The following is a 27,871-nucleotide window of genomic DNA, read 5'->3' on the forward strand; positions in this document are numbered from 1 at the left end:
GTCATCAAGGAATATTTTTTGTTGGTTGAAGTTTCATTCTCAAATAGTCCGTGGTGAAAGTTGAAAGATATTGATGCGTTTTCTTGTCAGCCATGGTCTGACGAACGGTTCAGGTCAGACCATGGTGGGAAATGGGCTCTTGGAATTGGGAGTCATCATGTAAAGGAATTTACATGATAACGCAGCCACCACCGGGAGAGGCTGTTAGGATTAGATGTTAATATGTTATTATTGTGAGGATGTTGTTGTTACTTACCCTTGACAACGGCACCGTTCTGGATCTGAGAGGGAGACATCTTGAAGATAGAGGTTTACTTAAAAGGCAAACGTTTGAAAGATTGGGTTGTGAGTGATGGAGAAGAGAAGTCTTTGCTGGGAAATGAGTTTGGAATTTATATTCGGGAAGGGCAGCTGTGCTTCGGCAATCAATGTGCTTGAGATGCCATTGCTACTGTCAAAAGTCCATTCGAGCGTCACATTCAATGGATTCAATGCGCTGGGCATTCGATAATACATAGAATCAGCCTAGAATGCTGGAATTCGCTTTGACGAGGACGCCCATTACAGGTCTGCATCATATTGTTATGGAGCTCATGAATGTAAATAAACTCGCCTCTAGCTTCCTACCTTTGTTTTGAACCTCTGAAGTCTAGACATTAAGCGAGGGGAGGCTGATATTGTTGCGCTCCGCATTCTCGCCGAAAGAACTGGGGCTTTGACAGGTTGGACCCGCTGTCTTTCATGGAGTAACAGCACGAGAATAAACGTGAAGGAGACCCTTGTTGAAGGAACCGATGGTGGCTGCATTTTGAAGCTTCTCTAAGTGTCAGAACAATATGAAAACATAATGCAAGAAAGTGGAGTGTTGAGGATGTGACTCGCTCTGATAGGGTTACGCAGACAAAGAGACACCGTTTCCACCAACCACATCCACCGCATTGCGCCTACGATTGTTCTTGACAACAATATGGCCCGGGCTTGGCATCAAAACGCCGTTAATGGTTTGTTTTGATTGTCGGGACTGACAGTCGGTGTATCTTTTACTCCGCTATCAAGATTTGATCGCTAACAAAAGACTGAGTTCGCTTATCAGTAGCAATTTAGAACATACAAATCAGATGAGGTGGTTGCGTTAAAACACATATTGACCGTCCTATCTCGGCAAAAGCATTCTCCATTTCCCCCCTTAGGTATAGAGCGGCTCCGTCAAGTCATTCAGAGCCAATCCTTCCTTGGCGATATCCTCCTCGATCAAGAACATCAAAGGCATCTCAACTAGCGTACCCTTGACCTGGCTGAGAAGTTCTTTGACCTGCTTCGCTCCCTCCGCACCAGGCGCGAAGTCGTCTCGGACCACGTGGCCCCACTGGAATCGCGCCGGCCGGGCGAATCCTTCCCGACCCTCGGCCTCCTTGTCAGCTTTGTGGAAGTAGTACTCATAGAACTCCTTGTAAGTAGCCCAGTTGCGCACGGTGTCATCTGGCACTGCATGGAATACCTTGCGGAAGACCTCGGCGTTGGTGTGGGCGCGCGAGTTCCACAGACTTTGGACTGTATCGGCCAAGGGATCGGCGACCACCTTGCTCTCTGGACATTCAAAGTCGAATTGGTTGGGAACTCCAACCGGCTCGAAGTTTGCGTCCGGTCGTTGATAGTCTTGCGGTGGCAGGAGACCCAGGTGCTTGCGGAACAGCTCGCGACGAAGAGATGCGGCGAAGCGACTGGCGGTCCATGGCTTGCCGTTCATGCTTGAGGCCAAGGGCGTGAAGTCCTCGATGATTACGGCAATCTCAGAGTCGTGGTCACCGAGCTGAGAGCGATCGTTCAGGTTTGCGGATCCGCAGACAACAACCCGGTCATCGGCGATCATGACCTACTCTTGTTAGTATTTATTACTCCTCACAGAATGTAGGCAAGCATACCTTTGAGTGAACATAGAGCTCTTCGCTAACGAATGCATCGATCTCAGCATCCGGGTGACCATCCCAAGGCACTTTACGAATATCCTCTCCGCCGAGCATATAGCATTCGCTGACACTATCCCAGCGGTTTGAAGTGGAGTGGCTTCCTTGAACCTGATGAGCTGCCTGCTGATACTGCTGGAATGGCGCGCTGGTGTCAAACGCACTCCGAGTGGTACTCGGGGCATATCCACCAGGACCAGCAGTTTTCACGTCGTACTGTCTCTGAGCATGCTCATAGTTGACACCGCTCTGCTGCTCAGCCGCAGCCATCATACCACCGTTGTTAATGCGATCATAGTTGCGGAGGTTATAGAAACGGATGTATTCCATCGGGTTAAAGCCTTCCTGGGCGATCAGTTCCATAATACTGTGTCCACCACGGTTGATGGAGTTGTATTGGAACTCCATGATCGCGCGTGTTCCAAGAGTCTCGTCATCACGCAAGTCACCAGCGAAGCATGGGACAGAAGGAATCACAACAACGATCTTGTACTTCTGTCCAGCGCGGGCAGCGCGAAGAATACGCTCAACAATCGCAGCTCCAATTTTGTTCTTCACTGGGTGCTGAGATTCACCAGTCGAAGTGATGAAGAACTGATTCTCAATGTAGACGAAGTGCTCACTGTTACGAATGATTGCACAGTATGCGTCAGCAATGGAATGCTCAACTGGGCTGCCATTGCTCCACTTCGCGCAACTACGCACAATCTGGCAGGACATATTTCCTCTATTTTGCGAGGGACGGCCATATGTGGTCAATTTGTCTTGATACTGGTGGATTTGTCCCGCCAGTTGGCCACGAAGGGAGTTGCCATATTGAGTGAACTTCTCTTCGAAACGGCGGGGAGCCAAAGATCCTCGTTCGCGATCGCCAGAATATTGGTAATCATCAATTCCACGCGTGTTGGAGTGAGATGCCTCCTGACCTGGGGGAGGGGGGTAATAAGGCGTCTGGTTTTGATTTTGACTTTGTTGAGCGCCAGTGGAAGCCTGGGTTGGTGGCGGTTGATAGTAGGGTGATTGCTCTTGGTGCTGGCTCTGGCTCTGGTAGCTCTGATAGCTGGGCTTAGTGCTTTGGGGTGGAGGAGGTCCAGGCGGGGGAGGCGGGAACGAATTTCCAGTGTAGGAGTATTGTGGTGTACTCTGGCTCGGGGAATGACTCGACTGCGCCGGTGATGATTGATAAGTGGGAGGATTTGGACTCACTGGAGGATGGTACTGAGTATCCTCGGAGTAAGACGGAGTAGAGGTATTCTGTTGCTGCTGATACTGGTGTTGATTCGGGCCCTGGGCCGGCGATGGTGAGTAACTCGAAGTGTTCCCAGGCTGGTATGGCTGGTATGGGGCATGAGATTGTTGTTCATGCTGGGGCTGCTGAGACTGAGACTGAAACTGGGGCTGAGTCTGCTGGTAAGGGCTCGAAGGCGACTGGCCCGGTGGTGGTGGGTATGTAGAAATGGTTCCACTTGGCTTCGAACTAGGCTGCTGTTGCCAGGATGGGGCTGGTGGCTGCTGGAACTGAGGGCTTGGCTGACCCGAAAGAGACGGGTTTTGGTTCTGTTGCTGCGACCCCGGTTGCTGTTGACCAGTTGACGAGGTAGGACGCCCGTGCAACGCTAGTCTGGCATATCTCGTGTCACTCCGAACCTTGTATTTCGCATCGTATATAAAGTTCCATCGTTCCACGAAGTGACGGCGCAGGTCTTCAACGGCTGCACCGTGAAGGCTGACGGAGATATCAGACCATCCCATACGAGACATGGACTTCCTGTCCAACTGGTTCTTCTCCCAGTGAACGACATCTGCGAAATCAAGAACACGAGAATTGTTGTAGTCCTGGCCAGGGAAGACCGTCTGGTTCACATCCGAGGGATGCAGATCGGAGATTGAATGCTGGTGGGTATCCCAACGGCCGAAGCACATGTCCAAGCCACCCATAAAGGCAATTTGACCATCGATCAAGCAAAGTTTCTCGTGGTGAGCCCAATACAAGATCACATCTTCATTCATGCCGTAAAGTCCTTTGATGGTGTCCTTGGACATTTTACTCAGACTTGCTGAGTCAAGAGACATGTTCTGGAAAGAAGATGTGATAGAGGCCGCGAGCTCCTGACGGTCCGGAAGGTGATCAGGATGACGGAAGACCGCGATATTGGGGTGCAAGTCCTCCAAAGCATGTTTAGTGTGGGAGGAAGATACTGGAGTTTATCTGTTAGCCTAGAAGATCCAGTATGGGGGGGATAGACATACGAGTGAGCGCCTGCGTAACTTCCTTGTAGACAATCACATTAACACGAACACCCCGCTGAGCCGCAGACTGCAGCATTCGGTCCAGCCGGTATTGCTCATTCTTCGCCGGGGGTCTGCGGAGGTATAGTTCGGGGGACAACCACCCTGATCGCATGTTAGCCTTGCATTCCACGGTGCCTCGGAACATCAAACTCACAGTCCAGAATCCAGATGGACTCCCGGGCATTCTCCAGTGCGCGCGAAACAGCCCAGAAATACGAGCAGCCATCGACGTACCACTTTGCATCGTTGTGTTCTCGGGGAGGAGCGAAACTACCGAAGCGATGGTCGGTTGTTTTGGTGGGGCCATATTCGGCGTAAGCTTTGGGGTCGATTGTGGTCCCCAACTTTTGCGCGAATTCGTTCCCATACTCGGCCACGGTGCCTTGGATCTTGCCGAGGAATCCACTGAGCTTGTCTTCCTTTGGGGGCTTTCCATAACCGTGCTGCTGTTGCTGCTGCTGCTGCTGTCCACTTTGTCCTTGGCTGTATCCATATTGTGAGGATTCGCTTTGAGTCGGGTAACCTTGCTGTCAGCAGATTAGTGTCAGCGCGGTACTGATGCTGGGTCGACACAACGTACTCCCTGGTAGCCACTTGGGTTGTATGTCTGATTCTGACTGGACTGCGACGAGCCCTGGTGGCTTTTGTAGGTGTCGCGGAGCTTCTTGAAGGTGTCGCCGAAGCCGCGAGATCCGTCACCGGACCCACGTTCGGCCTGGTAGTAACCACCGTAGGCCAGATCGTCTTTGTTAGACATGGTGGTGTTGGTGATAGAGAAAAGAGAAGATCAAAAGACAAGAAAAGAAAAGAAAGTCAAGCCTCAAAACGAGGAAGCCTGCAGAGCGGGGGACGTGAAATGCGCCCCGCTGCCCAGCCACGATGGAAACGTGGCGGTGTATCAGCTGTTGTGTGCTATTTTGGTATTGATTTTGTTCGCTGTAATTTAACTTGCGAGTTGTCGAGATACTCGCTAGAGTGACTTCCTAGGTACATGTATAAGCTGACGCGCCATACTTCACCCCGCATGTGCTGATCACGACAACTGCGGGACAGCCTCTATACATCTAGCCGACTATGTCGACCACGCAGCAGTATTGATGTTCAAAGTCGGATTGGCTCTATTGAGAACTTAATATTTGAGAACAAATGGCATGGTTCATCAGATATAGACATCATCGCCTAGGACATCTTTGTACACAGCAGAGCCACACCACCCTTCACGTCTCATTTCCTTATGATTTGTAGTATGAAGCTGAGGGATTTCGAAACTGACAAAGAGGAGGCAAAAAAAGAGATACCAAAGGAAGGAGAAAATAAAGCAGTAGTAGTACACTCGCTTCGAGAATTTTCTGCAGAAACTGTCTAATACATCATGGCGCTGTGTACACATTGATGACCCCTGCTGTAGAAGAGACGTAACTAGAAACGAAGTCATTGAATTGGCAATGCATATTTTCAAAATGCAAATTCTATCAATACATGTTTGTCTCCATAAATTCGCGCTCGGCATCTCTTTCTTGTCTCCTCTTGTCCTCCTGCTCCACTAATCCAATGAACAGATTTGGTAGAAGAGCTCTCCCTTCAGCTCCTTATGGCTCACAAATTCCGATAATTGCAAGATGGCGTTGTCAAAACGCTTTCCATAACACAGCATCTTTTCTTGGCCGAGGATAGTAAGGATCATTAGCCCAAAACTAAGCGACAGCTTGCTTCACACCATCGAGGTCCATTATCATCTTACTACATGAACCGAAGTCCAAAGCCTAAGCTGCATGGTTTTAGAGAGCATTAAAGGATGTTTCTGATGATCTCAAGGTTGAATCATTGGGCGGTGCTAGAACAAACTCGATATCATTTCCATCAAATTCGTCGATCTAATGTACATAGCGAGTGTTTCGGCTATGATCCTCGCGTACTGTTAAGTAAAACTTGATGTTAAGCCAAGTGACTCCATTTGATTGATATGGAGTGGACAATTTCGTAGAAAGAATGCGGTGAATTGTGAGTTAGTAGGTGGCTTCTGGGTTCGCCTTCTACCTAGGTATGGTCTTATCAAGCAATTCTTTGTCTGGATCACTGGTGCGAATTTTCTCAGCAATACTTGACGGACAGTAGTTGTTAATCAAAAGCTCCCTTGTGGTTTTTGAAAAAGCCGGAATGTGTTGAGACTGGATCATATTGCATGGTGTGTATCCTGGTGGGAATCTTTGTCGATTTAATGACCACCAATCCTGATCTGTTGCATCACATAATAGGCTGGTCTTTTTATTTGAAGGTCTCGATGGTGCATTTCGCAGTCATTTTTTAGAGATCGTTCCGGTCCACCGTCCTCTTGTAGAGGCTGCCCAGACTGGGCCGCAGAGCCCTTTACCAATCATATATAAAGGAGATTCTTTGATGGGATTGTCAGGGGTCATTGTGCCTGGAATATCGTGTTGCTCAGACAAGGTGTGTTATGAGGAGTTCCGGGGATTCGGCCGACTCTGGACATGATCATTCAGATTCAGAGTCTGTCGTGTCATGTGTTTTAGAAGAGGCATTTGAATAAACGCCAAGGAGACCCTGTGAGCCTTTGATAAGGCTTTTGTGCATCATGGGCGTAGCTTCGACTTTAATTTTCGGATCATATGTGCTAGCAAGTGCGGATGATGCCGTATGTCGACAGAGACCTTGGTAGCTCGCCTGAATAAGGTTTAGTAGCCGCAATGGACCGACGACGGATAGATCTACCAAGCGTAGAGGATCCCAAAAGATCCCAAAATGCATAGCTCATGTGATTGCACTTCGTCCATGTCAATACTCAAGGGCTTTATGAATCCTCAATATATTTACCTGGTTGGGAAGTCCGAGGCCCAGTGACCCGGATGTAGTAGGTACGTCGTGGTCTCAGCTCTGATGTAAGCTCAGGCAAACCCACCAACAACATGCCAGTCTCTCTTGCATATATTTCCCCTCACTCGCCTATATCTCAGCAAACTCTTTCATGATGGAGGAGGCTAAACTCCAGTGCATATAAAGATGGGTGTCCGCACAGTTGAAGGCTCCCGAGATACAGACATCGGAGAGACTATTAAAGACGACGTTCTAAGTTATTTGAACGATAGAAGATACGAGGCTCTTTTCATCATTGCCAGCTCAGTTGAATATAGCTACTCAGTTACTTGCGAAGATTCTGACATAGTGTGCAAAGACCCAGACTACATCGGCAGATGTGTTATTCAGGAAAATTCGAGAATCGACACCTATCAACAGCAAAGGATTGGTTCCCCACACCACAACCATTTAAAAAATCACACCAGTTCCAAAAGATCAGAATCAAATCTCAGCAGCATGAAGCTCAACATCAGAATACGATCATTCGATGGTTTAGGAAGCGATTCTTAAGCATTAAGTTAACGATTCACCCGAAGCACTCCAAAAGGGGGGAGAAAAGAGGCGAAGGAAGAGAGGTTATTTTAGGCCAAAACGATGCACAAAATGGTACATTTGCTTCTAGAATTCTGTATAGAAATGGTCCTATAATTCGTAGCACTGTGAAAAAATTTATGACCACGGTTGCATCTCGGTTCTTACACCAAGTGAAACTTTACAAAATGAAACTTCCAGATGCAGATACAACAAATTGCCAAATGAACGCAATATACACACAAAATTACCAAATTAGTCATGTCTCATTAATAAGGGCAGTCTCAACAAACTTCAGGGTTTAGGCCAGCCGTCGAGGTTTCCAAACCACCGCGATCTGTAGATCTCGTCGCCAATGTTGATCTTGCGCCTCTTTCCGTTGATCACCAAACTTGTATGGAAACCACGGAACTTAGTCCATAAGGACTGCACGTATATGAAACTGCCATCGGGAGCAACATTGAAACTCTTTAGGTCCGACTGCGGCAGCTCCTCCCACTCGCCGTCTGTATACCCGTGGCGACCTTTGGTAGTAACTTCGAAACCTTGTAGGTATTTCTCTGTAACATTCTCATAATGTTCTGTGTACTGCCCCGTCTCGATATCAAAGGCATGGAGACCGCGATCTTCCGACACAAGGAATTTCCGCTGACCGGGGAGAGGGACTAGGTCATGTAACCCGGCCCACCAAGAATATCCCTTGCCCCATTCGGCCTCGATCCGTTTCGCCTCGGGCAATTTATAGATATACCGGTCGTCCTTCTCTAGTAGACCCGACGTCCTATTCCAGGGATACCCAATAATAGTTCCGTATGCAGGGACCGGATCACTACCATCTGCCGCGGCGTCTGTTCCAGCAGCCCATAGCATCTGTCCCTGCTCATCCCATATTAACCCGTGTATAGCTCGTAATCCGGTGATGTTTTGGATAATAGGAGGGTTTGCCATAAGAGGGTTGGCAGCGCTAGCATTATAGACAAGGATACCATCCCAGGCTCGCTGGCCTGTGGTACCCACGGCGAGTAGATCGTTCGGCAGGGGTTCAAGTGTATGCGCATTCCAGAGGACGTCGTTCCTCCTACAAAGCGTAAAGGTAAAAAGCTTATCCGTAACTGGGTTCTCGGGAGTGTGGTTCATAACGACAGCAAGGTCACTATAGACACCACCGACGCTTGTGCCGTTATTCATATATTTAACCTCGGTGGCATCGTTCGCGTGGGCATAGAGACATTTGTGAACATCGTGGGGTAGTTTCTGGGTAACGTCGTCGCGATGGAATCTCCAGCTCACGTCTCCGTGGCGGTCATGGATCTTCCAAAGGGGTGGGCGACCATAAACCCCGGTTATAATCTGGTGCCAAGGTCGATGTTCGGGCCGGAGGCGCTCTTGTGGCTGAATGGGAGGGATATTGACATCGGCGAGAGGTTCGAAGAGGAGCGAAATCCAACCAAAGATTCCGGCCAGCATAATGAAAACTGTGGTTGTAGCAGCTGAGTTAAGGACACAGCGTGAAAAAGGCGATTTCCATCTTCCCCCCTGTGAAATGTCCGCTCGGATGTTCCATAGCATACGTATGTCCAGTGGGGAAGCAGGAATCTGGGCGGCGTAACTGGTTCCTTTACTCGTTTATCTCCACGCACTGATCCATGCTTCGTCGTACCTCGTACTCGTTCTCTCCACCAGATAGCGCGACGCACCCTAGAGGACGGGTTTTACGGCTTGGCACCGAGCGGAGTGGGGCCTGTTCGCGTCCCGCCTTGTGCCGTTTAGCCCTAAAGTACAGTACTCCGTATATGTACGGAATACCTCGGACTATCTCATGTTGTTGTATGTGTTCGCCTCAAAGTAAAGAAGGGTGTTCTCTACGGAATAATTTGCCTTGTCATCGTCAAAGATAGCATTCCCCATACCTTGCATTCTTCTTCCTTACATATAAACACCCAGCCCCCGACAGCGTGTTCCAAGTCAATGAAGGAACGATGGAGTGGCAGACTTGAAGCATTCAAGTCAGTTTCAACCTTATCAGGCCGCCTTTCAGGGTCTTCATGAACTGCACTAGCGAGTTTTGGTCCATCCCGCTTGGAAACAAACAAAGAAGCCAGCATAGCACTCCTTCCATGATAAGCGACAGGTCTACAGCTTGCTTAGCGCGACATACTACGCTAGTAGTTCTCGGTGTTTGTGATCAATGTTGTAGGCGTCGTAGTCCAGTAGGGCTCTCATGCAACCGGACCCGCTGCGTCGCCCTATGGCCTGAATCCACATCACCGTGTTTGCCGGGTTCTTCTATCCAAGTGGCATACTCTCTTCGCTCTTCAGTTGATCATCTTTCTGAAGCCATATATTTATGGTTCTCTGCTCCTCAGTTCATCTCGCATGCCTCATATCTCTATATGGGTGTCCTGTGACATCTGTTGAGTGTAGAAGCGGGGCTTGCAGGCGCCTATCAGCTAAATTAGGACTCGCTAACTTCTTACCCTGGCGCCACTAACCTGAAGCTACGTAGAATTGACAGTGCCAATTATTTGGCTCATGCTGTACCATGAGTAAGTATTCTACCGTTCGCTCTCGGTCGCAGACCGTGGTGTCTTGCACTAGTTTTCAATCCCAAAATTGGGGACCCCATATATTGTCTTACAATGTCTCACGGCGAGTTCAGAACCTGAGACCCTTAAGATGAAAGTCATCTCCCATGATCTGGCCGAACTGACCTATTTACTGCATTATTGACAGATGGTGGTGTATTAAGTTATCGTCCAGGGACTTTTAGTCCCTTGGCATTCCTTTACTTCTTGCGGGCATCATCCGTTGCTGATTTATCAGTCCATGCGTACAATTTTTCCCTGTACATCTACAGGAACTTCAGCATCCAGTAAGTTGAATATCGAATATAACCCTCCTAAGAAGCTGCCAGATCGTCACCATTGCTTTCAGCTTTTGAGTCAACTGCGGCCGCACCTGCTGCATCTCCTAATACGCTTGTTTCATCCGCCATGACCACAACCACTGCCAAGCTCACCACCAACACCATCATCGGCTCCAGCACCAGCTCTACCACCACTTTGCCCACCAGTGCCAGCGCCAGTATATCAAGCAAAGAGCAAGAAATCAAAGCACGGATAGCTGGAGCAGTCGCTGACCCCGTCGTAGCATGCGTGCTTATCGGGGCCCTGTAATCCTAACTAGGTCGCCGTGACAGCAACAAAAAGAAGCAACAAGATTAAGACACACAGCACATGACAGCTTCGCCTACACTCAGAACAATAAGCCTCACATGATTTGGCCCCTTCACTGCAATTGAAATCTTTGACAAAACGTATGGAACGACATGCCTGGAGATAGTGGACCCAGTGAACCTTCAGAGCTAGATTCTCACCATCACCAACGAAAGTGAACATAAAGATTTCTGGATTGAGCAGCCGGTGGCTGGCAGCTTGTGAGCTGATTCAAATCTGATGTATATTAATCTCTACGCGAGTCAATACACCAGAGTTGTCAGATACCACCGAGCATTTATAACGCACTGCATATCGGCTTAGCATAGCCTTCCTTGCATTGATCTACTCTTTCCTTTTCTCAAGGGAGGCTGACTCGCTGATCGAGTTAATTGCGCACCAAATATTAGATAGTGAGGCAGTGTTTGACGGCATATATTGATGGAATACTTTAGCCACGGGACAAAATTTGGTCAAGGATTCTGACATATCAAACCGGGTTCTAAACCGGCAGCAGACCTCCGCAAGTATACGATTTTTCTATTGCTCTGCAGAGCGAAACATAGTTACATCATCCCGCTCATGTGTTTCGACTCTGTTTCGGGTGCTTGATGAGGGTTGCACATACGGATACAGAATGACATTTCAGCTCTGACAATGATCATGGGGCTAAATGTACAGAAATAGCAACGACACCCCAGCAGGTCCAGCCGAACGGGCTTCCAGCACTACTTTATTTGAATGGACATGACACTAGGTGTCTTAGTAAAACATGTCGTGAAGCTACAGATATCTTGGCCCCACAGTGGATCTATGAACACATCATCCCCGCCCTCCGATTGGCCTGATTATTGATCACTTCAAACATTGTCCCGACTGCCTACAAATCCAGCAATGATGAAGCGATTAGACCACAATTAAATCCCGGAATATATGGCGATGACTGATATTTACCCTTTGGAATTCTCCACAATGCTGTGTGGGGGATAGTCTGAGGTGGGACGAGCTAAGAGCCCGAAAACTATATAACCACCTGGGTATCCTGGATTTTCGTCGTTACTACAGAAGCCCGGTACATCACATTCAGCTGATCCGCTCTTTACGATGGAATCAAATCCATTCAAAGTGGTTATTGCAGGTGGCAGCGTTGCCGGACTTGCTCTTGCTTTGATGCTAGAGAAGAACGGCATCGACTTCGTCGTTTTGGAAGGCTATGGCAGCATCGCACCGCAAGTTGGGGCTAGTATCGGCCTACTTCCAAATGGTCTCCGGATTCTTGACCAGCTAGGCTGCTATGAGGACGTTCTGGAAAAGGCAGAATATCCAGTCGACAAATTCTTTTTCCGGAATTCTCAGGGAGAGCAGTTCTGGTCGCTTGAGGACTTTCATCGGGAGACGGTCAATCGGTTCGTATAAACTGTCTTCTTAAAATAGGCATTGAGCTGACATCTTCGATTTAAAAGTCACGGATATCCAGTTATCTTCTTCGATCGTCGCATGTTGATTGAAGTGCTCTATGACAAGATCCAGGACAAGTCTCGAGTCCTTACCGACCAGAGAGTTCAAAGTATCAGCAATCGCGCGTCGGATGTCACTGTTACTACGACCACCGGCCGGAAATTTACCGGCCACATGGTCATCGGAGCAGATGGGATTCATTCAACCGTTCGTCAGGAAATGTGGAATGAAGCAAAAAAGATAGATCCCTCGTGGATTGAACCTTCCGAGGCGTCCGGTATGTTTCTGCAAGTAAAAGAAAATTGATTCGGGCTGACCCTTGAAAAAGCACTTCCTGCGACATACTCCTGCATATTCGGCATATCAGAAGGCGCAAAAGGTATTGAGAAAGGCACACTGCATTCGGTCTTCAACGAGCATTTTTCATATTTAGTCCCAAGTGGGCCCGGTGATCGGACCTACTGGTTCCTTGTACTCAACATGGGAAAGACACTGTACGGTGACGATATTCCTCGATTCACAAAAGCCGACGAGGAAGCCGTGGCGAAACAACATTGGAATGACCGAATTACCCCCGATCTCCAATTCTCCGATCTATACAAGAGCAAGGTTGCTTCGGTACACACAGCTCTGCCGGAGTATGTGTACAAGAAATGGTATTTCCAGAGGATGATGACTATTGGTGATGCTAGTCACAAGGTATGCCCGCGCCCTGGATCGAAGATGTGAAAAGACTGACATCAAGTGACTTGTTTTATAGTTCGAACCATTGACCGGCCAAGGTGGCAACAATGCAATTGAAACAGCGGCATCGTTAACAAATCACCTTGTAGCAGCCCTTAAGCGCTGCAAGTCGGGTACCCTGTCAACAGCCAAGATCTCCCAGGTTTTTGAAAACGTCCAAGAACAGCGCCAAGACCGAGTTTGGGAATTGGTCAAAGCATCCCATGCGCGACAACGCATGGAGTGCATGGAGACACCATTGTTGAAATTGATCGGCAAGTATTTGATTCCGAACCTGCCCAGATACAAGGTCGTCGACAAATGGACCCAGATCTATTCTCCTAGTGTATCCTTGAACATGATCCCACAGCCGGACAAAGAGTGGGAGATTGCTTACTTCGATGAAAGATTCCGAACGCCATCTCCCCGTGGCTTTGCAGGCATTCTTCTGTATACTGCTTATGTTTCTCTGGCCTGGCTGGGTCATCGGCAATTGCGGACAGCGGGCACGGAGAACGGGACATGGGCGTTGCTCCGTCAAGCACTGAAAAAGGGGACAATCCCATCCCTGGGAGATACAGAGGTTCCTCTCCGTCGGGTTTATACCGGTCTGCCATCTATTGACCTCGTTCTCCAAACTTTGGTGACATTCTTTTCGCCCGCAGTCGGCAATCTCTCAAGACCAGAGCAGCCATTGCAGGTACTGTACTTCCTTGCCTCGATCGTTCCATTGATGGCAATCTTCACAGTTGAAGGGTATCGGCCGCGGAATAGATGGACACTCCTTGCGATCCCGTCGGTGTGGGGTATCCTGTATCAGCTGCGTGGTATCGGGGTGATCGCTCCTATCTACTTCGCCGTGAGCACTTATATCTCGTCCCCCATTACCTATTTCTCTCCGAGCTCGCGCAACTTGATTCCCTCCACTGCTCGCTCAATCCTTCTAGCTGTGTTGATTGGATATTTTCTGCCAAGTATGATGTTGTTCTTCCCATTGGAGAATGCCCCGGTTACCCGACAGGCTTTCATCGCCCTGTGGCAGCCTGTTCCGGTGTACGTGGTTCTTCTGACAGAGGTATTCTCCCGCATAATCAAGTGTGTTGAGAAGTCCAAATCGATCAGACCCTCAACAGATAGCAAGCTCAATCTTGATCTGCCTTCGCTACAAATGCTCTACGCAGTTACTGGCTGCATCGCCGCGTGCTTCCATCTTGCCTTGTTGGCCAGTTGGTATGTCTCTAGCAGTGAATTCCTGATCAGGGCATTCATCCCGATGGATTCATTTGTGGAAGTGTCCACTCTGGCAGATGGAATCTTCGTATTCTTCCAGAACGATTTCTTGCTTGTTGCTGCTGCGAGTCTCCTGTGGTGTTGGTCTAGTGTGTGGGATCTGTATCGCATGGGAATCTTAAATTTTTCCATGTGGGTAGCTTTGGTGGCTCTCATTATTGGATCTGTGGCGGTTGGACCGGGTGCAACAGTGGCGGCTGTGTGGTACTGGCGGGAGGGTGTCATGAGCCAGAGAAAATTCCGCTTGATCTCTCACTAGTCCATCTTGCTCAAGGTCTTGGACTGTCTATGAACATCCATCAGCATTGATTTCAGGTTGGAGGGTTCGCAGTAGGAGGACAACCCGGCGATAGAATGATTTCCTATTGGAAGATACATGGTTTCCGTCTTGTCCATTTGTACATTAACGACAGAGGGTACAAGAAAGTTGTGATCGGGCGTAATATTCAAAGTGGTATATTAGATTTTGCAAGAACCACAAATGATGAAGTCATATATCGCAAAAGGAGCCAAAGAGGAAAATTTATCCCGTCAGACTCGTAAAAGTATTGACCCATTTTGCGTTTTGGGATACTACTCTCTCAACGTCCGCTCGGCGAAAGCCAGCTACACAGCCCAGCCCAACTGGAAGCCGGCTTAGTACTAGTAAGGTTTGGTAAAGTCAATGAATTTCATCGGAAGAAAAACGGTTGAGTAGAAGACTTACTGCTGAGTAGCTTGTTCTGATCAATAACCCTCATTGTGCCGGGCGTTGAACCAGTCAAGGCTAGCCTAGACTCTTCAAACGGCGGTATTGACAATGATGGAGATTTATATCCACTTAGTTCAATACCCTCATTGAACAAATAACCCTCGATATCATGAACATCGAACCATTCTTCATCAGAATGAACATGAGACACGCCGTTTGATTCCCGAAATAGATCTAACCTGTTCGGCTGCGCACCGTGTGCTGGCGATTGGAAATGAGTCCCCGCGCCACCGAGACTAATGAAAGGAAACCGAGTATTGGGAATAGGGTTGCAAATTTGCAAGTTCACAACGCGCTCAAAATACGCTCGAATATGGGACCTTGGCAGGGTTTGCAGCGATAGCCCAAACTCGGGCCATAGTTCTTCGTCTCTGTATACGAGGTTTGAAAGGAAGCGATGACCGCTTTCTGCTACAGCTCGGAAGAGTCGTTGGGTGAACGGTGTGTTGGCGTATGGAATTGTGGGGATGTCAGCAAGTGGAGTTGAGAGGGATATGGGGAGTGAATCATCCAAAGTATCACTTTGCATTCGATTATTTGACGGCGGGATCATTGCCGACGATGAGTTTAGAAAGCAATTCCAGAAGGTAGTCTGAGTTGGGGGATGGAGGGTGGCTGTTGTGTCTAATGTGAATATCCTCTGGCGTGACTCATTGACTCGAAATAATTCAAGACTGGAGATGGGTGCTGTGTCTTGAAAAGGAACATTTGCCTCTTTGAATTGAGACACTACCTCGTTCCGGAGTAGTTGGACTGCATGAAAGAGCCGGGGCTGAGGCCACTGCAAGCCGTTTTGTATGACCTGGACATCAAATGCATGAATTGTTTGACCAATACGATCAAAGGCATCTTCTAGTTGCTCGACGCGGGCTTTCAATGTCGAGAGTTGTGATTGTTGGCGCGATCGATAAGCCCTTTGTGCCTCGCGGACCTGAGCCCGACGCGTCTGCGAATGGTCAGACTGGACTCCCGATCTGACGGCTGGAGCTCACGAATATTACATCAGATTGCTTCCGTGGTCGACCTGGCTTTGCACGAGTAGACATTGTGGTTTGGGAGTTGGAGGTGTGGTGAGGCAAATTCACAGGGGGGAGCCAGCAGTCCGGTAAGAACGCCAAGACCCAATTTAGGGTCATTCAAACTTCCGCATTTTGTCCGAGGTATAGACATCATTCAATGTAAGATTCAAGGCCTGGTTTTCTTTATTTTCAGTTCTATGGTGTTAGTCTGCCTTTTTGGAGGTGGTAAATTACAATCTTCGAGTTCCACCCTTGTAGAGGAATCTAACTTAAAGAGGTACATTATAGGTGTCCGCTCAAATATGTTTTGAAAGCCTCGGTCAATTTTCAGACCCCGTGGTCGAGATGTATTTATATTTTGCTAGAAAAGCAAAAACACAGTGTACTTTTTTTGGAATATCCTCAATAATGTTTTTATGTTATGAAAACTCTTATAGCTAACTCTTCTTACTGCATTAAGATATATATTGTAATTTCAAATTGCGAAAGGAGTTGGTTGTCGATATATAGAGTCATTAATCTTCACATTCAAGGTGGTTTTCTAGCTGGACCACTCGCTTGCCGAATTCGATAAACCTAGAAAATAGGCATACCAATCGAGTTATCATAATCAATGTTTGCCTCCACACTTTCGATCCGAGGACTGCAAGTTCCAAAAACCCGATCCCAAACTCGAGTCTGCTTGCCATAGTTATGGCTCTTCTTCCACCCCTGACGATGATGCAGATCATGGTCCTCGATCACCAACTCAGCATCAAAAATTCTCATCAACCATGTCAGGGGGTTCGGCGGTGCAGCATGAAGACGGAGACCACTATGTCCGGCAAGTTCCGCAAACATGACATAAAGTTGACAAATGTGCCATTCATAGAAACCCATCGGCATGCCCATAAGCCTCATAGTGAAGTAAGTCATCAACGGGATCCCCGCAATATCAAAGAATTCTTGCTCCGAGTCCGCATAGATAGTAAGAAGTGGGTTCGGATGTTTCGTCAAATGGTGTGTTCGATGGAACTTCCAGAGACCGTTCACATCGTGCATAATCCGGTGGTACCAGTAGAACCAGAAGTCGAGGATAATGCCGTACAGACTGACCTCCACAGCAATCCATTTCCAATTCAAGGAGATTGGTGCCTCGTTTACGTTGTAGGTCATGTATATTGTCATCAAGGGACGCACAAAGCCCGCCAGCAGGACCGATATCAGAGCTTTTTGAACTCCTATATCGGGCACGCCATCCCGTTCGTGTTTATCTCCATCTAAGAACCCATATTTATGGCCGAGTTCACGCAAGCTTCGTAGTTCACGAGTCGTGAATAATCTCGATGCGTAGTAATAGTAGAAGAATGAGACGATAGGATGGAAATGGCCGCCAGTAATCGAGTTATAGAGTTGGTGAATAAGAAGTGGAATGCCAGCATGGACGATGACCCAGCGGTTCAAGGCCCAATCTGAGACGTAGGGTATCTTGTCTTCCTTGGAATGCACGGGCACTTCGCGGTCGAGGTCGACGTGGTGTACGTTTGCGTGCTCGAGGATCTTGTGTGGTATTTTCCATTGGTCTTTATCCCAGGTTCGCCAGGTGGACTTCATTGAGTCGTTCGGATTTCGCATGGTCGTCATGGTCGGAGTCATCTTGTAAGTGCTGCGTTATAGTTTTGAGAACTGATGAACCATGCGGCCAGGGCCCATCTTTATGCTTAACGCTATGTCGATCTTCATGCTTGCTTTTTAATCATACGGCAAAAACCGAGGCTGCTGCTCGAGCTCGGTGCATGTGTTCGTCAGGAAGATCGAATACCGAGGATATTACCCCATTGCTAGTCCCAAAGTTTTGCCTCGAAAGTTTGCCCCACGTGTAAATCCGCCGTTTTATGGCATCATAAACTCGGCTGAAAGAGCCATGTCGATCACTGATTGGTGAGTCGCACTGGTTGCCTATGAGGGCTTAGCCTGGTGGGTCTCCTCTGGTTCAAAGAAAATGATCTAAGGGAGTATTACGGTGTATAGAACATAGATGGCGGTCGCATGATGGCGATGAGGCCTAAAATTTAGTTTTGATTTGTGCTCGATGCCGCTTCTCGTTGAATACTGCTAATAGACAATGCTTCGAGCACGCTCTTTTGCCAAACCCCTTGTCTCTGCTGTGAGACTAGCAATATCTTAGCTCCTATACCATTTCTTTTTCGAAAAATACAAGGGTTCTGGGTTATGCTCGTCAATCCTGACCCGGGAAACCGTTCATCAGTCCTGTGTTTTTCTGAGACTGATGAAACATTCTTTCTGAATTGGCATGGTGGCGTTTCTTTCACAGGCATGAACCCAATAATTGTGATCTCAAGTTTGCATTTTGATGATCGTGTAATCACTCGCTTCGCTCACAAGCAAATTTGGCTCCTGGTGTAGATGCCTGAAGTCTCCAACAAATATGTCCAGTGGTAGCTGCCAGGGGTGGCCTACCAAGGTTCCCGGCGCAGATCACGGGTTCGAGTCCAAAGGCTAAATTTATGCTTATTCTAAGAGGACAGCGGGTAAATCTAGATGTCTTTCACGAGATCTAGTTGGTAGTGTCATAATATGATGAGTTCGAGGGGGTTTCATTCGGGTCTTAATATAGACATCGAATGAAACCTCGAAGAGAGGTGCTAGCATTTTGTAGAAATTATCTAGTTGTACATTGAACAATGTAGACATCAGAGCTCTGTAATTCAAAGGATGAATAAGATAACGCAGATAATTGAAGTTTCTGACAAAGCCAAACTAAATATAGATCAGACCCTAAACCAGTTTCCCCGCAGTGGTTATCAGATCACAAAAACAGAACCATTGAACCATCAACAACCCGTCCAATTCAAAACTCACCTCTACGCCAAGTACATCGATCGTACACCATGTCTCTCGCAACCTTGGATGTGTGTACTGTTTCAAGCTCTCCAATTCACCCTTCCTCCCCGCAACCCCGCTGACATCATGGCCCGTGAATCAGACTAACCAGCATCCCTACCTCCCTGCCGCATCTGCAACGCTCTTCAAAGCAAAGGCAGCCCGAAAACTCAGTTTTGAGAAGATTGGAGAGCACCTTGGTCGCAATGAAGTAGCCGCCGCTGCTATTTTCTACGGCCAGGCCCGTGCATCACCCGAGGACATCGAAAAGTTGGCGAGTCTACTCGGAATTCCCCAACAGCCACTGGAAAACCAGCTCAGTGGATTCCCCGACCGGGGCCGCTCGGTTGAGATGCCGCCCAAAGAGCCTTTGATTTATCGTCTCTATGAGATTGTGCAGAACTATGGATATGCCTACAAGGCGGTGCTGAATGAGAAGTTCGGAGACGGTATTATGAGTGCCATTTCTTTCTCTACCAAGGTTGAGAAGGAAACTGATGAGGATGGAAACAACTGGGCTGTTATCACTCTTCGGGGTAAATGGTAAGATTAACCTGTCCTGTCCTGCTTGGGTGGCTGTCTAACATAAATAGGTTGCCCTTCTCTCGCTTTTGAATCCATTTAACCAGAGAACCTTCGATGATTCAATTGATTTGGACGTGAAGATTAGCACCAGATCTAGCTAAGGGAAAAATCGACATATAATTGACGTAACGTTACGGGTATCAGGAACGTCTAACACGAGTTAATCCACGCATGGGAGAATCAATTTTCTCCTTGTCTAGTGAAAGAGATAACACAAAATACAAGCAGAGGAGTGAACGCGTAGACCTCGTTACGACAAAATACGTAGGCCTTGCGCGCTGTGATTGTTGTGATACAGGTCGAATGGTTTCTGAACTCTCTTTGACTTTGTCAACATAGAAGCTTTTTATGTATCATCACAACGGCTCATGTCTGTGACTCGTGCGAGGAAGGTTCAAAAATGCAGAAAGACAGAGGGCATTTGAGACACCTTACTGTAGCGATAGTCCGTGAGCGTGCCTCCTGTCATTATGGACGAGATAAAAGCTCGGCTTCATGATGCTACACCGAAAGTCTCTGATAACTTGGGGCCATTTCACTCACTCAAAGAAAAGAACTTACGCTCACTTTCAATTCGACTACCCGTAACGCCCTCAATATTTCGGACCCGGTAGCAGAAGGTCATCATACGCACCCCCGGAAGGCGGCCTCTTCGTTTACCAGTTTTTCTCGTCTCAATATTTTCCTCACTTTGAACAATCCTTATTCTGACCTCCTTTGCTTGCCTAAACTATTGCTGAGGAGGTCCGCTAAACGGTGCTTTGCACCTATTGGGACTGCAAGCAAACATTCTGGCATCGGGATGACATGATCAGATCAGTCACAAGATCAGTCACAAAGAGCATTTCTACTGCCTTCCATGCGACCTTGACTTCATTTCTCGGCAAACTATCTACCTAGACACAATGACTAGCGAGCGCCATATCATGTGCCCCCAATGCGGCCTTGAGTTCCGCAGTCAGGGTGGCCTGGAGGCTCATATTCAAAACGTAAGTGACATGTCCTGTGCCGCCGCATACCCCTACAGCGTTGCCTCCTCATACCCTTTCCATGCCTACTTTCATGCATTTTGCCCATAATTCCTTCTTGTGATACCCTCTTCCTGCTTCACCAACACTGACAACTTTATGCAAAACCACAAGCAGGTCAGGAAGGTCTCCTGCCCCCACTGCCACGTCGCTTGCAATTCAGCTTCTGGCATCGTCATGCACATTGAAAGCGGGAACTGCCCCGTGGCCAACAAAGACGGTCAGCGCCGCGACGAGGTGAAGGCCAAGGCTCCTGTTGAGCCAAGTATCCTGGACATGGGTCGCTACACCTCCTCTTCTGAGTCTGACGCTCCTCATTCTGCTGTCTCCAGTGAGGACAATGAGCAGGAAGGTGGAGTCAGACTCGACCAAACATCAGCCCAAGCCCGGCTCGCAACCAAGCCGTCTCTTGACTTTGAGCCTGGCGGCGTGTCTCTTCCCCAGCCTATTCCTGTGTACGCCCCGGACTCAGCTCACGATGAACGTACTCCACCCTTTGACCCCACTGAGCAAGGCAACACACTCGAGTGGATGGCTCAGCTTGATGAAATGACCCCAACCCTCAACTCTGAAGCCACTATGCCAGCTCACCAGCAGATTCCCGTTTACACAGCGGAATCTTTCGCCGATGGACTTAATCGCCGTGCGAGAGCCACTGATCGAAGCGTTCCATTACCGCTGTCGATGCTTTACGAGCATCTCTACATCAGCCCTATGACTGCTAGCACCGTCTCTGGCCACCAGCCAATTCGTCTTTGCCCCGCATATGATTTCCACGGTGGAATTTCCCCTCCTGCTGATCCCAATGAGCGGCCCGGCTTGGTGATGTTGTCCGAAACAGTCCGGCGAGCCGACGTCACAGCCTCTCGCGCCGGCGATACTGACCCAAACAACCCATTTGCTTCGGACTTCAATTATGAGGGGGCAGGACTTTCCAAGCATGACTTGAGTGTCCCAGGCCCAAGCATCAGTTCTCCTCACAATCTTCGGAATGTTGACCCTCAGGAATTCTGGAATCTAGAGAAGGGGCGTTTTGTCTGCAACTGTGGTGTTTCCTTCCTGACAGCCCGTGAGTTCAGCACTCACATCATTCTTGATGATGGTGGTACCATCAAAGAGTAAATCCCCTTCCCCACAGACACTCCCCCGTATCTCTGCTATCATGTTGTCACATGCTAACACTCTTTCACCCAGCTGTCCCCGCTGCTTCAAACGCTTCGAGAAGCTAGCCGCCCTCGTCGCCCACGTCGAAGAACCTCAGTCCAAGTGCGCCATCTTCGCAGATGATCACATTGACGATGAGATCAACGAGATTCCTCGTGGCTTTGCTACATTCAGGAGCCACCACGATGAGCTCGACATGGATGAGAGCCTTATCGACATGGGTACTACCAGCGAGGTTCAGAAGATCACTACTGCTACTCATGCCGGCGAGGACAAGAATCTGACCGAGGAGCTGCGACGCTTGAAGTTTGAGGAGAAGTAGATGACTCTTTCTGGAGTCATCGAACTTGACAATGGATCTATCATGGACGGATCACAGATACTTGGGGATTTGCGGTGAAGGATTAGTGATGGGCCTGGAATTCATTTACCGGGACCTGCCAGAGATGACGGTGGAGAACAGCTGAACAGAACATGGAAGTTGATTTACCCGTTGGGATCTGGCTATGTGTTGAAGTGCTGGGGTTATGTCTCTAGTTGGAGATACGGCGTGGTGGATTCTGCGATGGTCGTACTTAGGGCTATCTGTGCGGCTTTGCTTCGGGGGATTTGAAACTGGATATGATTTTTCATTTCACACTTGCACAGTTAACACTCCTCTCTTTTTTTTAATTCTTATTCTTTTCTTATGCTTTTCTTTTACATTTTCTTCTTATTAGATGACAAGAAATCAAAAGATATTAGAATAACCGAAAAAGACCACGGGTAGATTTGCTCTAAGTAAAGTAAAGGGTATTGCGAGAAACAGAAAAACAGCAAATCCCGACTCCATCGTCGCGCAATTTTCGCGGCGTAAACAGCAGCAAAATCATAAAAACATATTTGAAACACATGAGCCATCCACATTCCCATGGCGGAACAATCACCCCATAAGCCTTAACGACCAATCAACACCACGAATATTTGTTTGTCCGATAATCGCACTGAGAGATGTCGCAGGTATCAAGAAGTATTCATCGTGAATTGGGACGGGTTGGAAGGATAGGAGATGGCGCATTTAGCAGCAGTCCTCACAGCACTCGAAGCAAAGAAGACCAGCGCAACTAGAGAGATGTCAGTTGATATTCGAAGCACTGTTGTTCCGATTGAGGTGAAACTTACACGCCGCAGCAGATATCGCCGGCACCACCTCCGCGCAGCTTCATCATGTTCTCCTGGGAGTTCTGTGAAGATGATATCGTTAGCTTGGATCTTGTCATGCGCATCTATCACAGATCACGTACAGGCTGCTCGGTAATAACACGGTCAGTAGAGGGAGCCTCGGGACTGGTTGGCTGCTGGTTTTGGACTGTAGCGGTGGTAGCGTCCCAAGTAGCCTCGGGGGCGGTGGACTCCTTGGAGGAGAACCAGGAGAAGAGACCGTTGGTGAACATTTTGGTTTGTGTTGTGGTGAGGATGGGGTCTTGAGTGGTGTGAGAGTGAGGAAGATAGAAGAAAGTGTGTGGTATGAAGATGATGGAAATCAAGAACAAGCCTGAGGGGAAATGGGGAACTTTTATAAGTTTCAATTTTATTGTATTAGTGCGCTACTGTCAACAAAGAGGCCGCGAATCACTCAGGAACCCTGGATGGTCCACTTCGGGTATGTCGGAGGGCGTCGTAATGAGGCGTGGAAGAACAGGGGGCTCTTCTGTTGATTGGTTCCACACTGCACTAAGCCCTCCCACGTTGAGACTCGTACACAAGTCGGAGTCGGGCTTTTGGTGTATATTTGTGTAAATTATGCGGTCGTTTGTTGAATTATATGTTGTCAAATTGAGGACTCGGGAAATAGATCAGCCCCAAGATTGAGGATTCTCGCATTATTGACAACTATCGAAGTATCGAAGAATCGTCAAGTCTCCACTTGTTGGCTAAGCTTCGGGTAAGCTTTGCGTTATTTATAGATGTGGCTCAGCAGGTGGCTGATGCAGGTGAATGGAGTATTCTACATGTAACATACAAACGTCATGTTCTAGAATCCCACTGTCTATGTAATGCAAGTTGACTTTATGCTGCACAAAGACTGCGGTCAAAAGTCAACACCTTGTCCATGTCACATGACCTGCACACCTGGCACAACCCGGCCCCCGTGAAATTTGCATCTCCATCTCCATCTCCATCATCGGCCGACAAAAACCCGGAGATCACCAACCCCACAAACCACAACCATGTCATCGCCAGACCCCAGCGTAATCGCAGCAAAGCGCGAAGCAGACTACAAGCGCTTCAAAAACTACGCCGCCTACACCTTCCTAATCGGCGCACCAATCCTCATCGCCCTCCCACCGCGCAAACTAGACCCCCTCACAGTCCTAGTCCTCTGCTCATTCGGCGCCTCAGCCAACCACATCGTGGCAGACCGTACAGGCCGCAGCATCGTGGACCGCATCGACGCGCGGATCGCCGGTTTCTCAGGCGGAATCTCCAGCCTACCTAGTGAACGGGCGCAAGAAATCCAAGAGCGATTACGCGCCTCGCGCGATGCGCAGATTCGCGAGGCCGAGGCCGAGCTTTTGAAGGCGCAGGCTGATGCGAATGCGCCTGGGACTGTTAGTGAGGAGATTGAGAAGCTCAGAGCTAGGCAGTTGCATGAGAAGGGGGTTGTGTCGCGGGTTTGGATGGGCGGGGAGGCTGAGGGGTGGAAGGAGAAGAGGTTGCGGAAGGAGCAGGAGGCTCTTAGTGAGGGGAAGGGTTATGGTGATTTGATTCAGGAGCATATTTGGGATGTGTGGACTTGGGGTGGGAAGGATGGGGAGGGGGGAAAGGACGTTAAGGATGTCAAGGGGGGACTGGAGGTTGAGAAGAAAGAGTGATCATGAGCTTGCTTGGGTTGAATTGACGTTTTCGTCTTGTATAGCACCACCCCTCTCACTTTTGTATTATATTTGGCTTTGCATTGGGATTCGGCGTTTCCTGCATTTGATTCCGATGCCCCGGAATCGTTATTCGCGCCGGGCTCATTCTGCTGTTAAAAGTGAACTGTTAGTCCGTGGGCATTTCCACTATCCACTTTCAGCAATCTTCGATTGTCGCAAGCGCTCTAGGTGCTACTCGTGTTCCATCCGTTATGCGTCACCAGATCAACTTGGTAATTGGAACCATCTGAGTTACTTCAAAATTCCATATACGCGAGTAATAGATGGAACACGAGAAGTATCTATAGCATTTACGAAATCTTGATAAATATGGATCGCTTAAGATATCTGGCTGGACTGCAATATCTGCGGTTAGTATTCTGCCAGAAAGCAGTGATGGATCAACCCCAATTTAATTCCTTTCTTCAGAGCTGCCTGCATCGGAGACAAAGCATCTCTCTGCCATTGATACAGGTCCAAAAATAAGATATACAATTACAGCTTAGCTTACAACGTACAGTCTACGAGGGAACATGTTGAAAATGCGTGACACATATTGAATGACAAGCCCATGTATCAAACCCAATATATCCACCAATTCATGCCAATCAACCAGCCAACCAGGTGACACCAACGAGCATGGCCTCGCCAGTAAGCCCCAGTTAGTTCTTGACCGACTTTCCAGTTGCTCCCCCTTTTCTTTTATTGATCATTTCCTCCAAATTAGATCCAAGTTCACATGTATGTGCCACAACACTAACAAAGGTGGAAAAAATAACCTGTACAGGACTGGGGATCAAAACAAAATTAAAATAGAACTCTTTCAAGAGATACATGATATAAAACACATATAGACATAGATGTTGGCCCAAGATGTGGGTACTCATGCGGCGCAGTTGACGTCCCGAAAGACAAATGGATCGAGTTGACCAGCGAGGATGGTCAATTTGTGCGCCTCTAGACGATGAGGTTAGTCAACTTTCATGCAATTACCACAAAAGCAGCGAAAGACGTAATGGGGGTTTTCACGTACGATTTTTTGGAGGGCATGAGCACCTTGAGTGAAAGCTTTGGTTCTCTGTTGGGCGCGGGGCTGGTTAGTGATTGTACTTAGTGATTGATGCCAGGGGTCTAAGATGCTCATATTTTGGATTTCACTTACGGGGTCGTAAATGATGAAGGGTGGTGCGTCGACCATTTCGATATCACTCTTTAGGTAGTCAGGAAACTGTAACGACGGTTGACCGAAGAAGATATTGGCTTGGGGTTTCATGCTTACTGGTTCATCAGATGGTGCATCGGGCATGTCAATGTCGAGACCGATGTCCCGGAATGCGCGTTGGAACTTCTTGGGCTGGTTGGGTTTGTTAGCTATGTGTTTCTGTTTGCCTCTAGATCCGGGCTCAGGTGCATCAGGCATGCTTTCATCTCCAGATGAGTCACCGGAGGAGTCATCTTTCGAGGCATCTCTGGAGTCGAACATGGCTTCATCGTTTTTATTACGGCGGGGATTGCTACTTACGGCGTTGTTGTAGTTTTGACGATTGCCCCGTTGATAATTGCCTCGGTTGTAGTTTTGATTCAGGTGATGATAGTTGTTAACTTGGAGAAAGTTCCGTGGAGCCTGATTGTAGTTTCTTGGGCCTTGGTTGTAGTTGCGGCCTTGATTGGAGTGGCGACTTTTGTTGGAGTTTCGGCTTTGATTGTTGTTCACAGCACGATCCATATCGACATCTTGATCCTGAGTAGCCCCGCGTTGACGGCTTTGATTTGCCCGTTGATTATTCCATTGTTGATTTTGGGTTCGATTGCCACGGTGAGGACCGTTGTTGCGCTGAACGACGTTAGCACCAGTGATTTGCATGCTGGGACCATAAGCAGAAATAGATACTTGACAGTTATTGTTGCCACGGAGAGGGTGATTGTCATGCTGGATGATATTAGCACCCGGAATCTGCATGTTGGGAACATAAGCAGATGTAGTTACTAGATAGCATTTATGGCCCTGATTCCCATATCTTGCATCCATCTTCTCCGTGTCAGTTTTTGGCACCAGAAGAATCGGATTTGGGAGATCACTTACAATATTCCCCGATTGAACACCGTTGTTGGGCCCGTTATTGCGCTTTTCATCATAGCCCGTGTTTCCATTCCGATTACCCAACCAGGTACTCCGTTTTTTATTGTAGTCGGGATCGATGCCAGGAGCGCCAAAGCCGCCAAGGACAGTAGTGGACATACGGTTGCCAGGGGCAGGGGAGGAGGCGCCAGGAGCAGCCGAGGAGCCCGGCCAGTTGTTGCGTTTTTTATTGTAGCTGGGGATGATGACAGGAGCATCGTGGAAACCGCCAGGAGCGGGGAGGTTCGACTCGTTATTGCGTTTTTTATTGTGGTCGAAACCATTGCCAGGAGCAATGGACGGATCTTTCCGACGGAAGATGCCGGTGCCTTTGTTTTGCGAGTTTAAGGACATTTTGTCGATACCGTTCCTCAAAACTTGTGTAGTTCTGAGCGTGCCGCTTCCTTTTCTCGATGAAGACTTGCGCAAATCGGACCACTCAATTGAAACTTCCAAGGACTGGATTTCCAACTTCAGAGATTCTCAACACCGATGTTTTTGGATTATACTGAGTGCTGAGGTCGCTGGTTTGCAGTGTCTAATGTGTTTTCTGCTTATAACGGGGTCCCAGTTCACAAAATAGTTCACCTCAAAAGAATGCTGACTCCCTACAAGTCCAACCACTTAAAGTCAATCTCCTGGTCAGGCAAACTTGCTCAAACCCTTCAACAGGTCAAGGGCAGGAAACAAAATGCCCTATTGAGACGGGGGTGGTTGGTCGATATAAAAATAATTTGCGATGTGGAAGAGCAGGCCAGGAGGGGTAATGCCGGAGAGGGTGTACCTGTGAAGCGGAAGAGGTTCACAGGCGCCGATGAAGGAGGGCGCCGATCAAGTCGTCTGCGATTTGTCGATGATGTTGTCGAGGATGTGTTATGTGACAAGCAGAACTTGCATGTACCCCAGATGATGATACAAAAATGCTCAAGACCAAATAAAGATGAAATTAGACGCTGTTTGATGGATGCAAGAGATGGGAGAGCGAGGGGAGATGGAGAAAGAAGATGAGCAGAGTTGAGTCAAGGGATTTATATCTGTCCATAAGGTTCCTGAAGCCTTAATGATGTATTCTGATCCT

At 48.2% G+C, this 27,871-nt stretch overlaps 10 protein-coding genes across 10 annotated transcripts; 5 read left to right on the forward strand and 5 right to left on the reverse strand.

Moving 5' to 3' along the window:
• Window positions 1-1,186: 1,186 nt before the first annotated feature.
• Window positions 1,187-5,013, reverse strand: pld2 (putative phospholipase D (PLD); the record flags this gene model as incomplete). Its single annotated transcript, XM_058468514.1, has 5 exons — window positions 1,187-1,873; window positions 1,923-4,162; window positions 4,215-4,358; window positions 4,411-4,783; window positions 4,837-5,013. The coding sequence occupies 5 exons, from the start codon at window positions 5,011-5,013 to the stop codon at window positions 1,187-1,189; spliced, it is 3,621 nt and encodes a 1,206-aa protein (XP_058316360.1).
• A 2,942-nt stretch (window positions 5,014-7,955) lies between these two features.
• N7508_010455 (uncharacterized protein) lies at window positions 7,956-9,128 on the reverse strand (the record flags this gene model as incomplete). The annotated part of the gene is made up of 1 exon (XM_058468515.1): window positions 7,956-9,128. One exon carries the CDS (start codon window positions 9,126-9,128, stop codon window positions 7,956-7,958), a length of 1,173 nt encoding a protein of 390 aa, XP_058316361.1.
• A 1,526-nt stretch (window positions 9,129-10,654) lies between these two features.
• Window positions 10,655-10,837, forward strand: N7508_010456 (uncharacterized protein; the record flags this gene model as incomplete). Its single annotated transcript, XM_058468516.1, has 1 exon — window positions 10,655-10,837. The coding sequence occupies one exon, from the start codon at window positions 10,655-10,657 to the stop codon at window positions 10,835-10,837; it is 183 nt and encodes a 60-aa protein (XP_058316362.1).
• A 1,143-nt stretch (window positions 10,838-11,980) lies between these two features.
• On the forward strand, window positions 11,981-14,606 carry N7508_010457 (FAD-dependent oxidoreductase; the record flags this gene model as incomplete). The annotated part of the gene is made up of 4 exons (XM_058468517.1): window positions 11,981-12,282; window positions 12,340-12,611; window positions 12,663-13,033; window positions 13,095-14,606. The coding sequence occupies 4 exons, from the start codon at window positions 11,981-11,983 to the stop codon at window positions 14,604-14,606; spliced, it is 2,457 nt and encodes an 818-aa protein (XP_058316363.1).
• Window positions 14,607-16,693: 2,087 nt separating this feature from the next.
• Window positions 16,694-17,740, reverse strand: N7508_010458 (sterol desaturase family protein; the record flags this gene model as incomplete). Its single annotated transcript, XM_058468518.1, has 1 exon — window positions 16,694-17,740. The coding sequence occupies one exon, from the start codon at window positions 17,738-17,740 to the stop codon at window positions 16,694-16,696; it is 1,047 nt and encodes a 348-aa protein (XP_058316364.1).
• A 1,268-nt stretch (window positions 17,741-19,008) lies between these two features.
• cyn1 (putative cyanate hydratase) lies at window positions 19,009-19,615 on the forward strand (the record flags this gene model as incomplete). Its single annotated transcript, XM_058468519.1, has 3 exons — window positions 19,009-19,029; window positions 19,113-19,543; window positions 19,594-19,615. The coding sequence occupies 3 exons, from the start codon at window positions 19,009-19,011 to the stop codon at window positions 19,613-19,615; spliced, it is 474 nt and encodes a 157-aa protein (XP_058316365.1).
• Window positions 19,616-20,790: 1,175 nt separating this feature from the next.
• Window positions 20,791-22,099, forward strand: N7508_010460 (putative C2H2 finger domain protein; the record flags this gene model as incomplete). Its single annotated transcript, XM_058468520.1, has 2 exons — window positions 20,791-21,731; window positions 21,808-22,099. The coding sequence occupies 2 exons, from the start codon at window positions 20,791-20,793 to the stop codon at window positions 22,097-22,099; spliced, it is 1,233 nt and encodes a 410-aa protein (XP_058316366.1).
• Window positions 22,100-22,834: 735 nt separating this feature from the next.
• N7508_010461 (uncharacterized protein) lies at window positions 22,835-23,210 on the reverse strand (the record flags this gene model as incomplete). The annotated part of the gene is made up of 3 exons (XM_058468521.1): window positions 22,835-22,880; window positions 22,939-23,000; window positions 23,061-23,210. 3 exons carry the CDS (start codon window positions 23,208-23,210, stop codon window positions 22,835-22,837), a joined length of 258 nt encoding a protein of 85 aa, XP_058316367.1.
• Window positions 23,211-23,987: 777 nt separating this feature from the next.
• Window positions 23,988-24,632, forward strand: N7508_010462 (uncharacterized protein; the record flags this gene model as incomplete). Its single annotated transcript, XM_058468522.1, has 1 exon — window positions 23,988-24,632. One exon carries the CDS (start codon window positions 23,988-23,990, stop codon window positions 24,630-24,632), a length of 645 nt encoding a protein of 214 aa, XP_058316368.1.
• A 984-nt stretch (window positions 24,633-25,616) lies between these two features.
• N7508_010463 (uncharacterized protein) lies at window positions 25,617-27,147 on the reverse strand (the record flags this gene model as incomplete). Its single annotated transcript, XM_058468523.1, has 4 exons — window positions 25,617-25,631; window positions 25,708-25,752; window positions 25,837-26,604; window positions 26,758-27,147. 4 exons carry the CDS (start codon window positions 27,145-27,147, stop codon window positions 25,617-25,619), a joined length of 1,218 nt encoding a protein of 405 aa, XP_058316369.1.
• Between the last annotated feature and the right edge of the window lie 724 nt (window positions 27,148-27,871).

The sequence above is a fragment of the Penicillium antarcticum genome (assembly GCF_028974205.1).
Source record: "Penicillium antarcticum strain IBT 31339 chromosome Unknown utg000009l_segment0_segment0, whole genome shotgun sequence".
Lineage (NCBI taxonomy): Eukaryota > Fungi > Ascomycota > Eurotiomycetes > Eurotiales > Aspergillaceae > Penicillium > Penicillium antarcticum.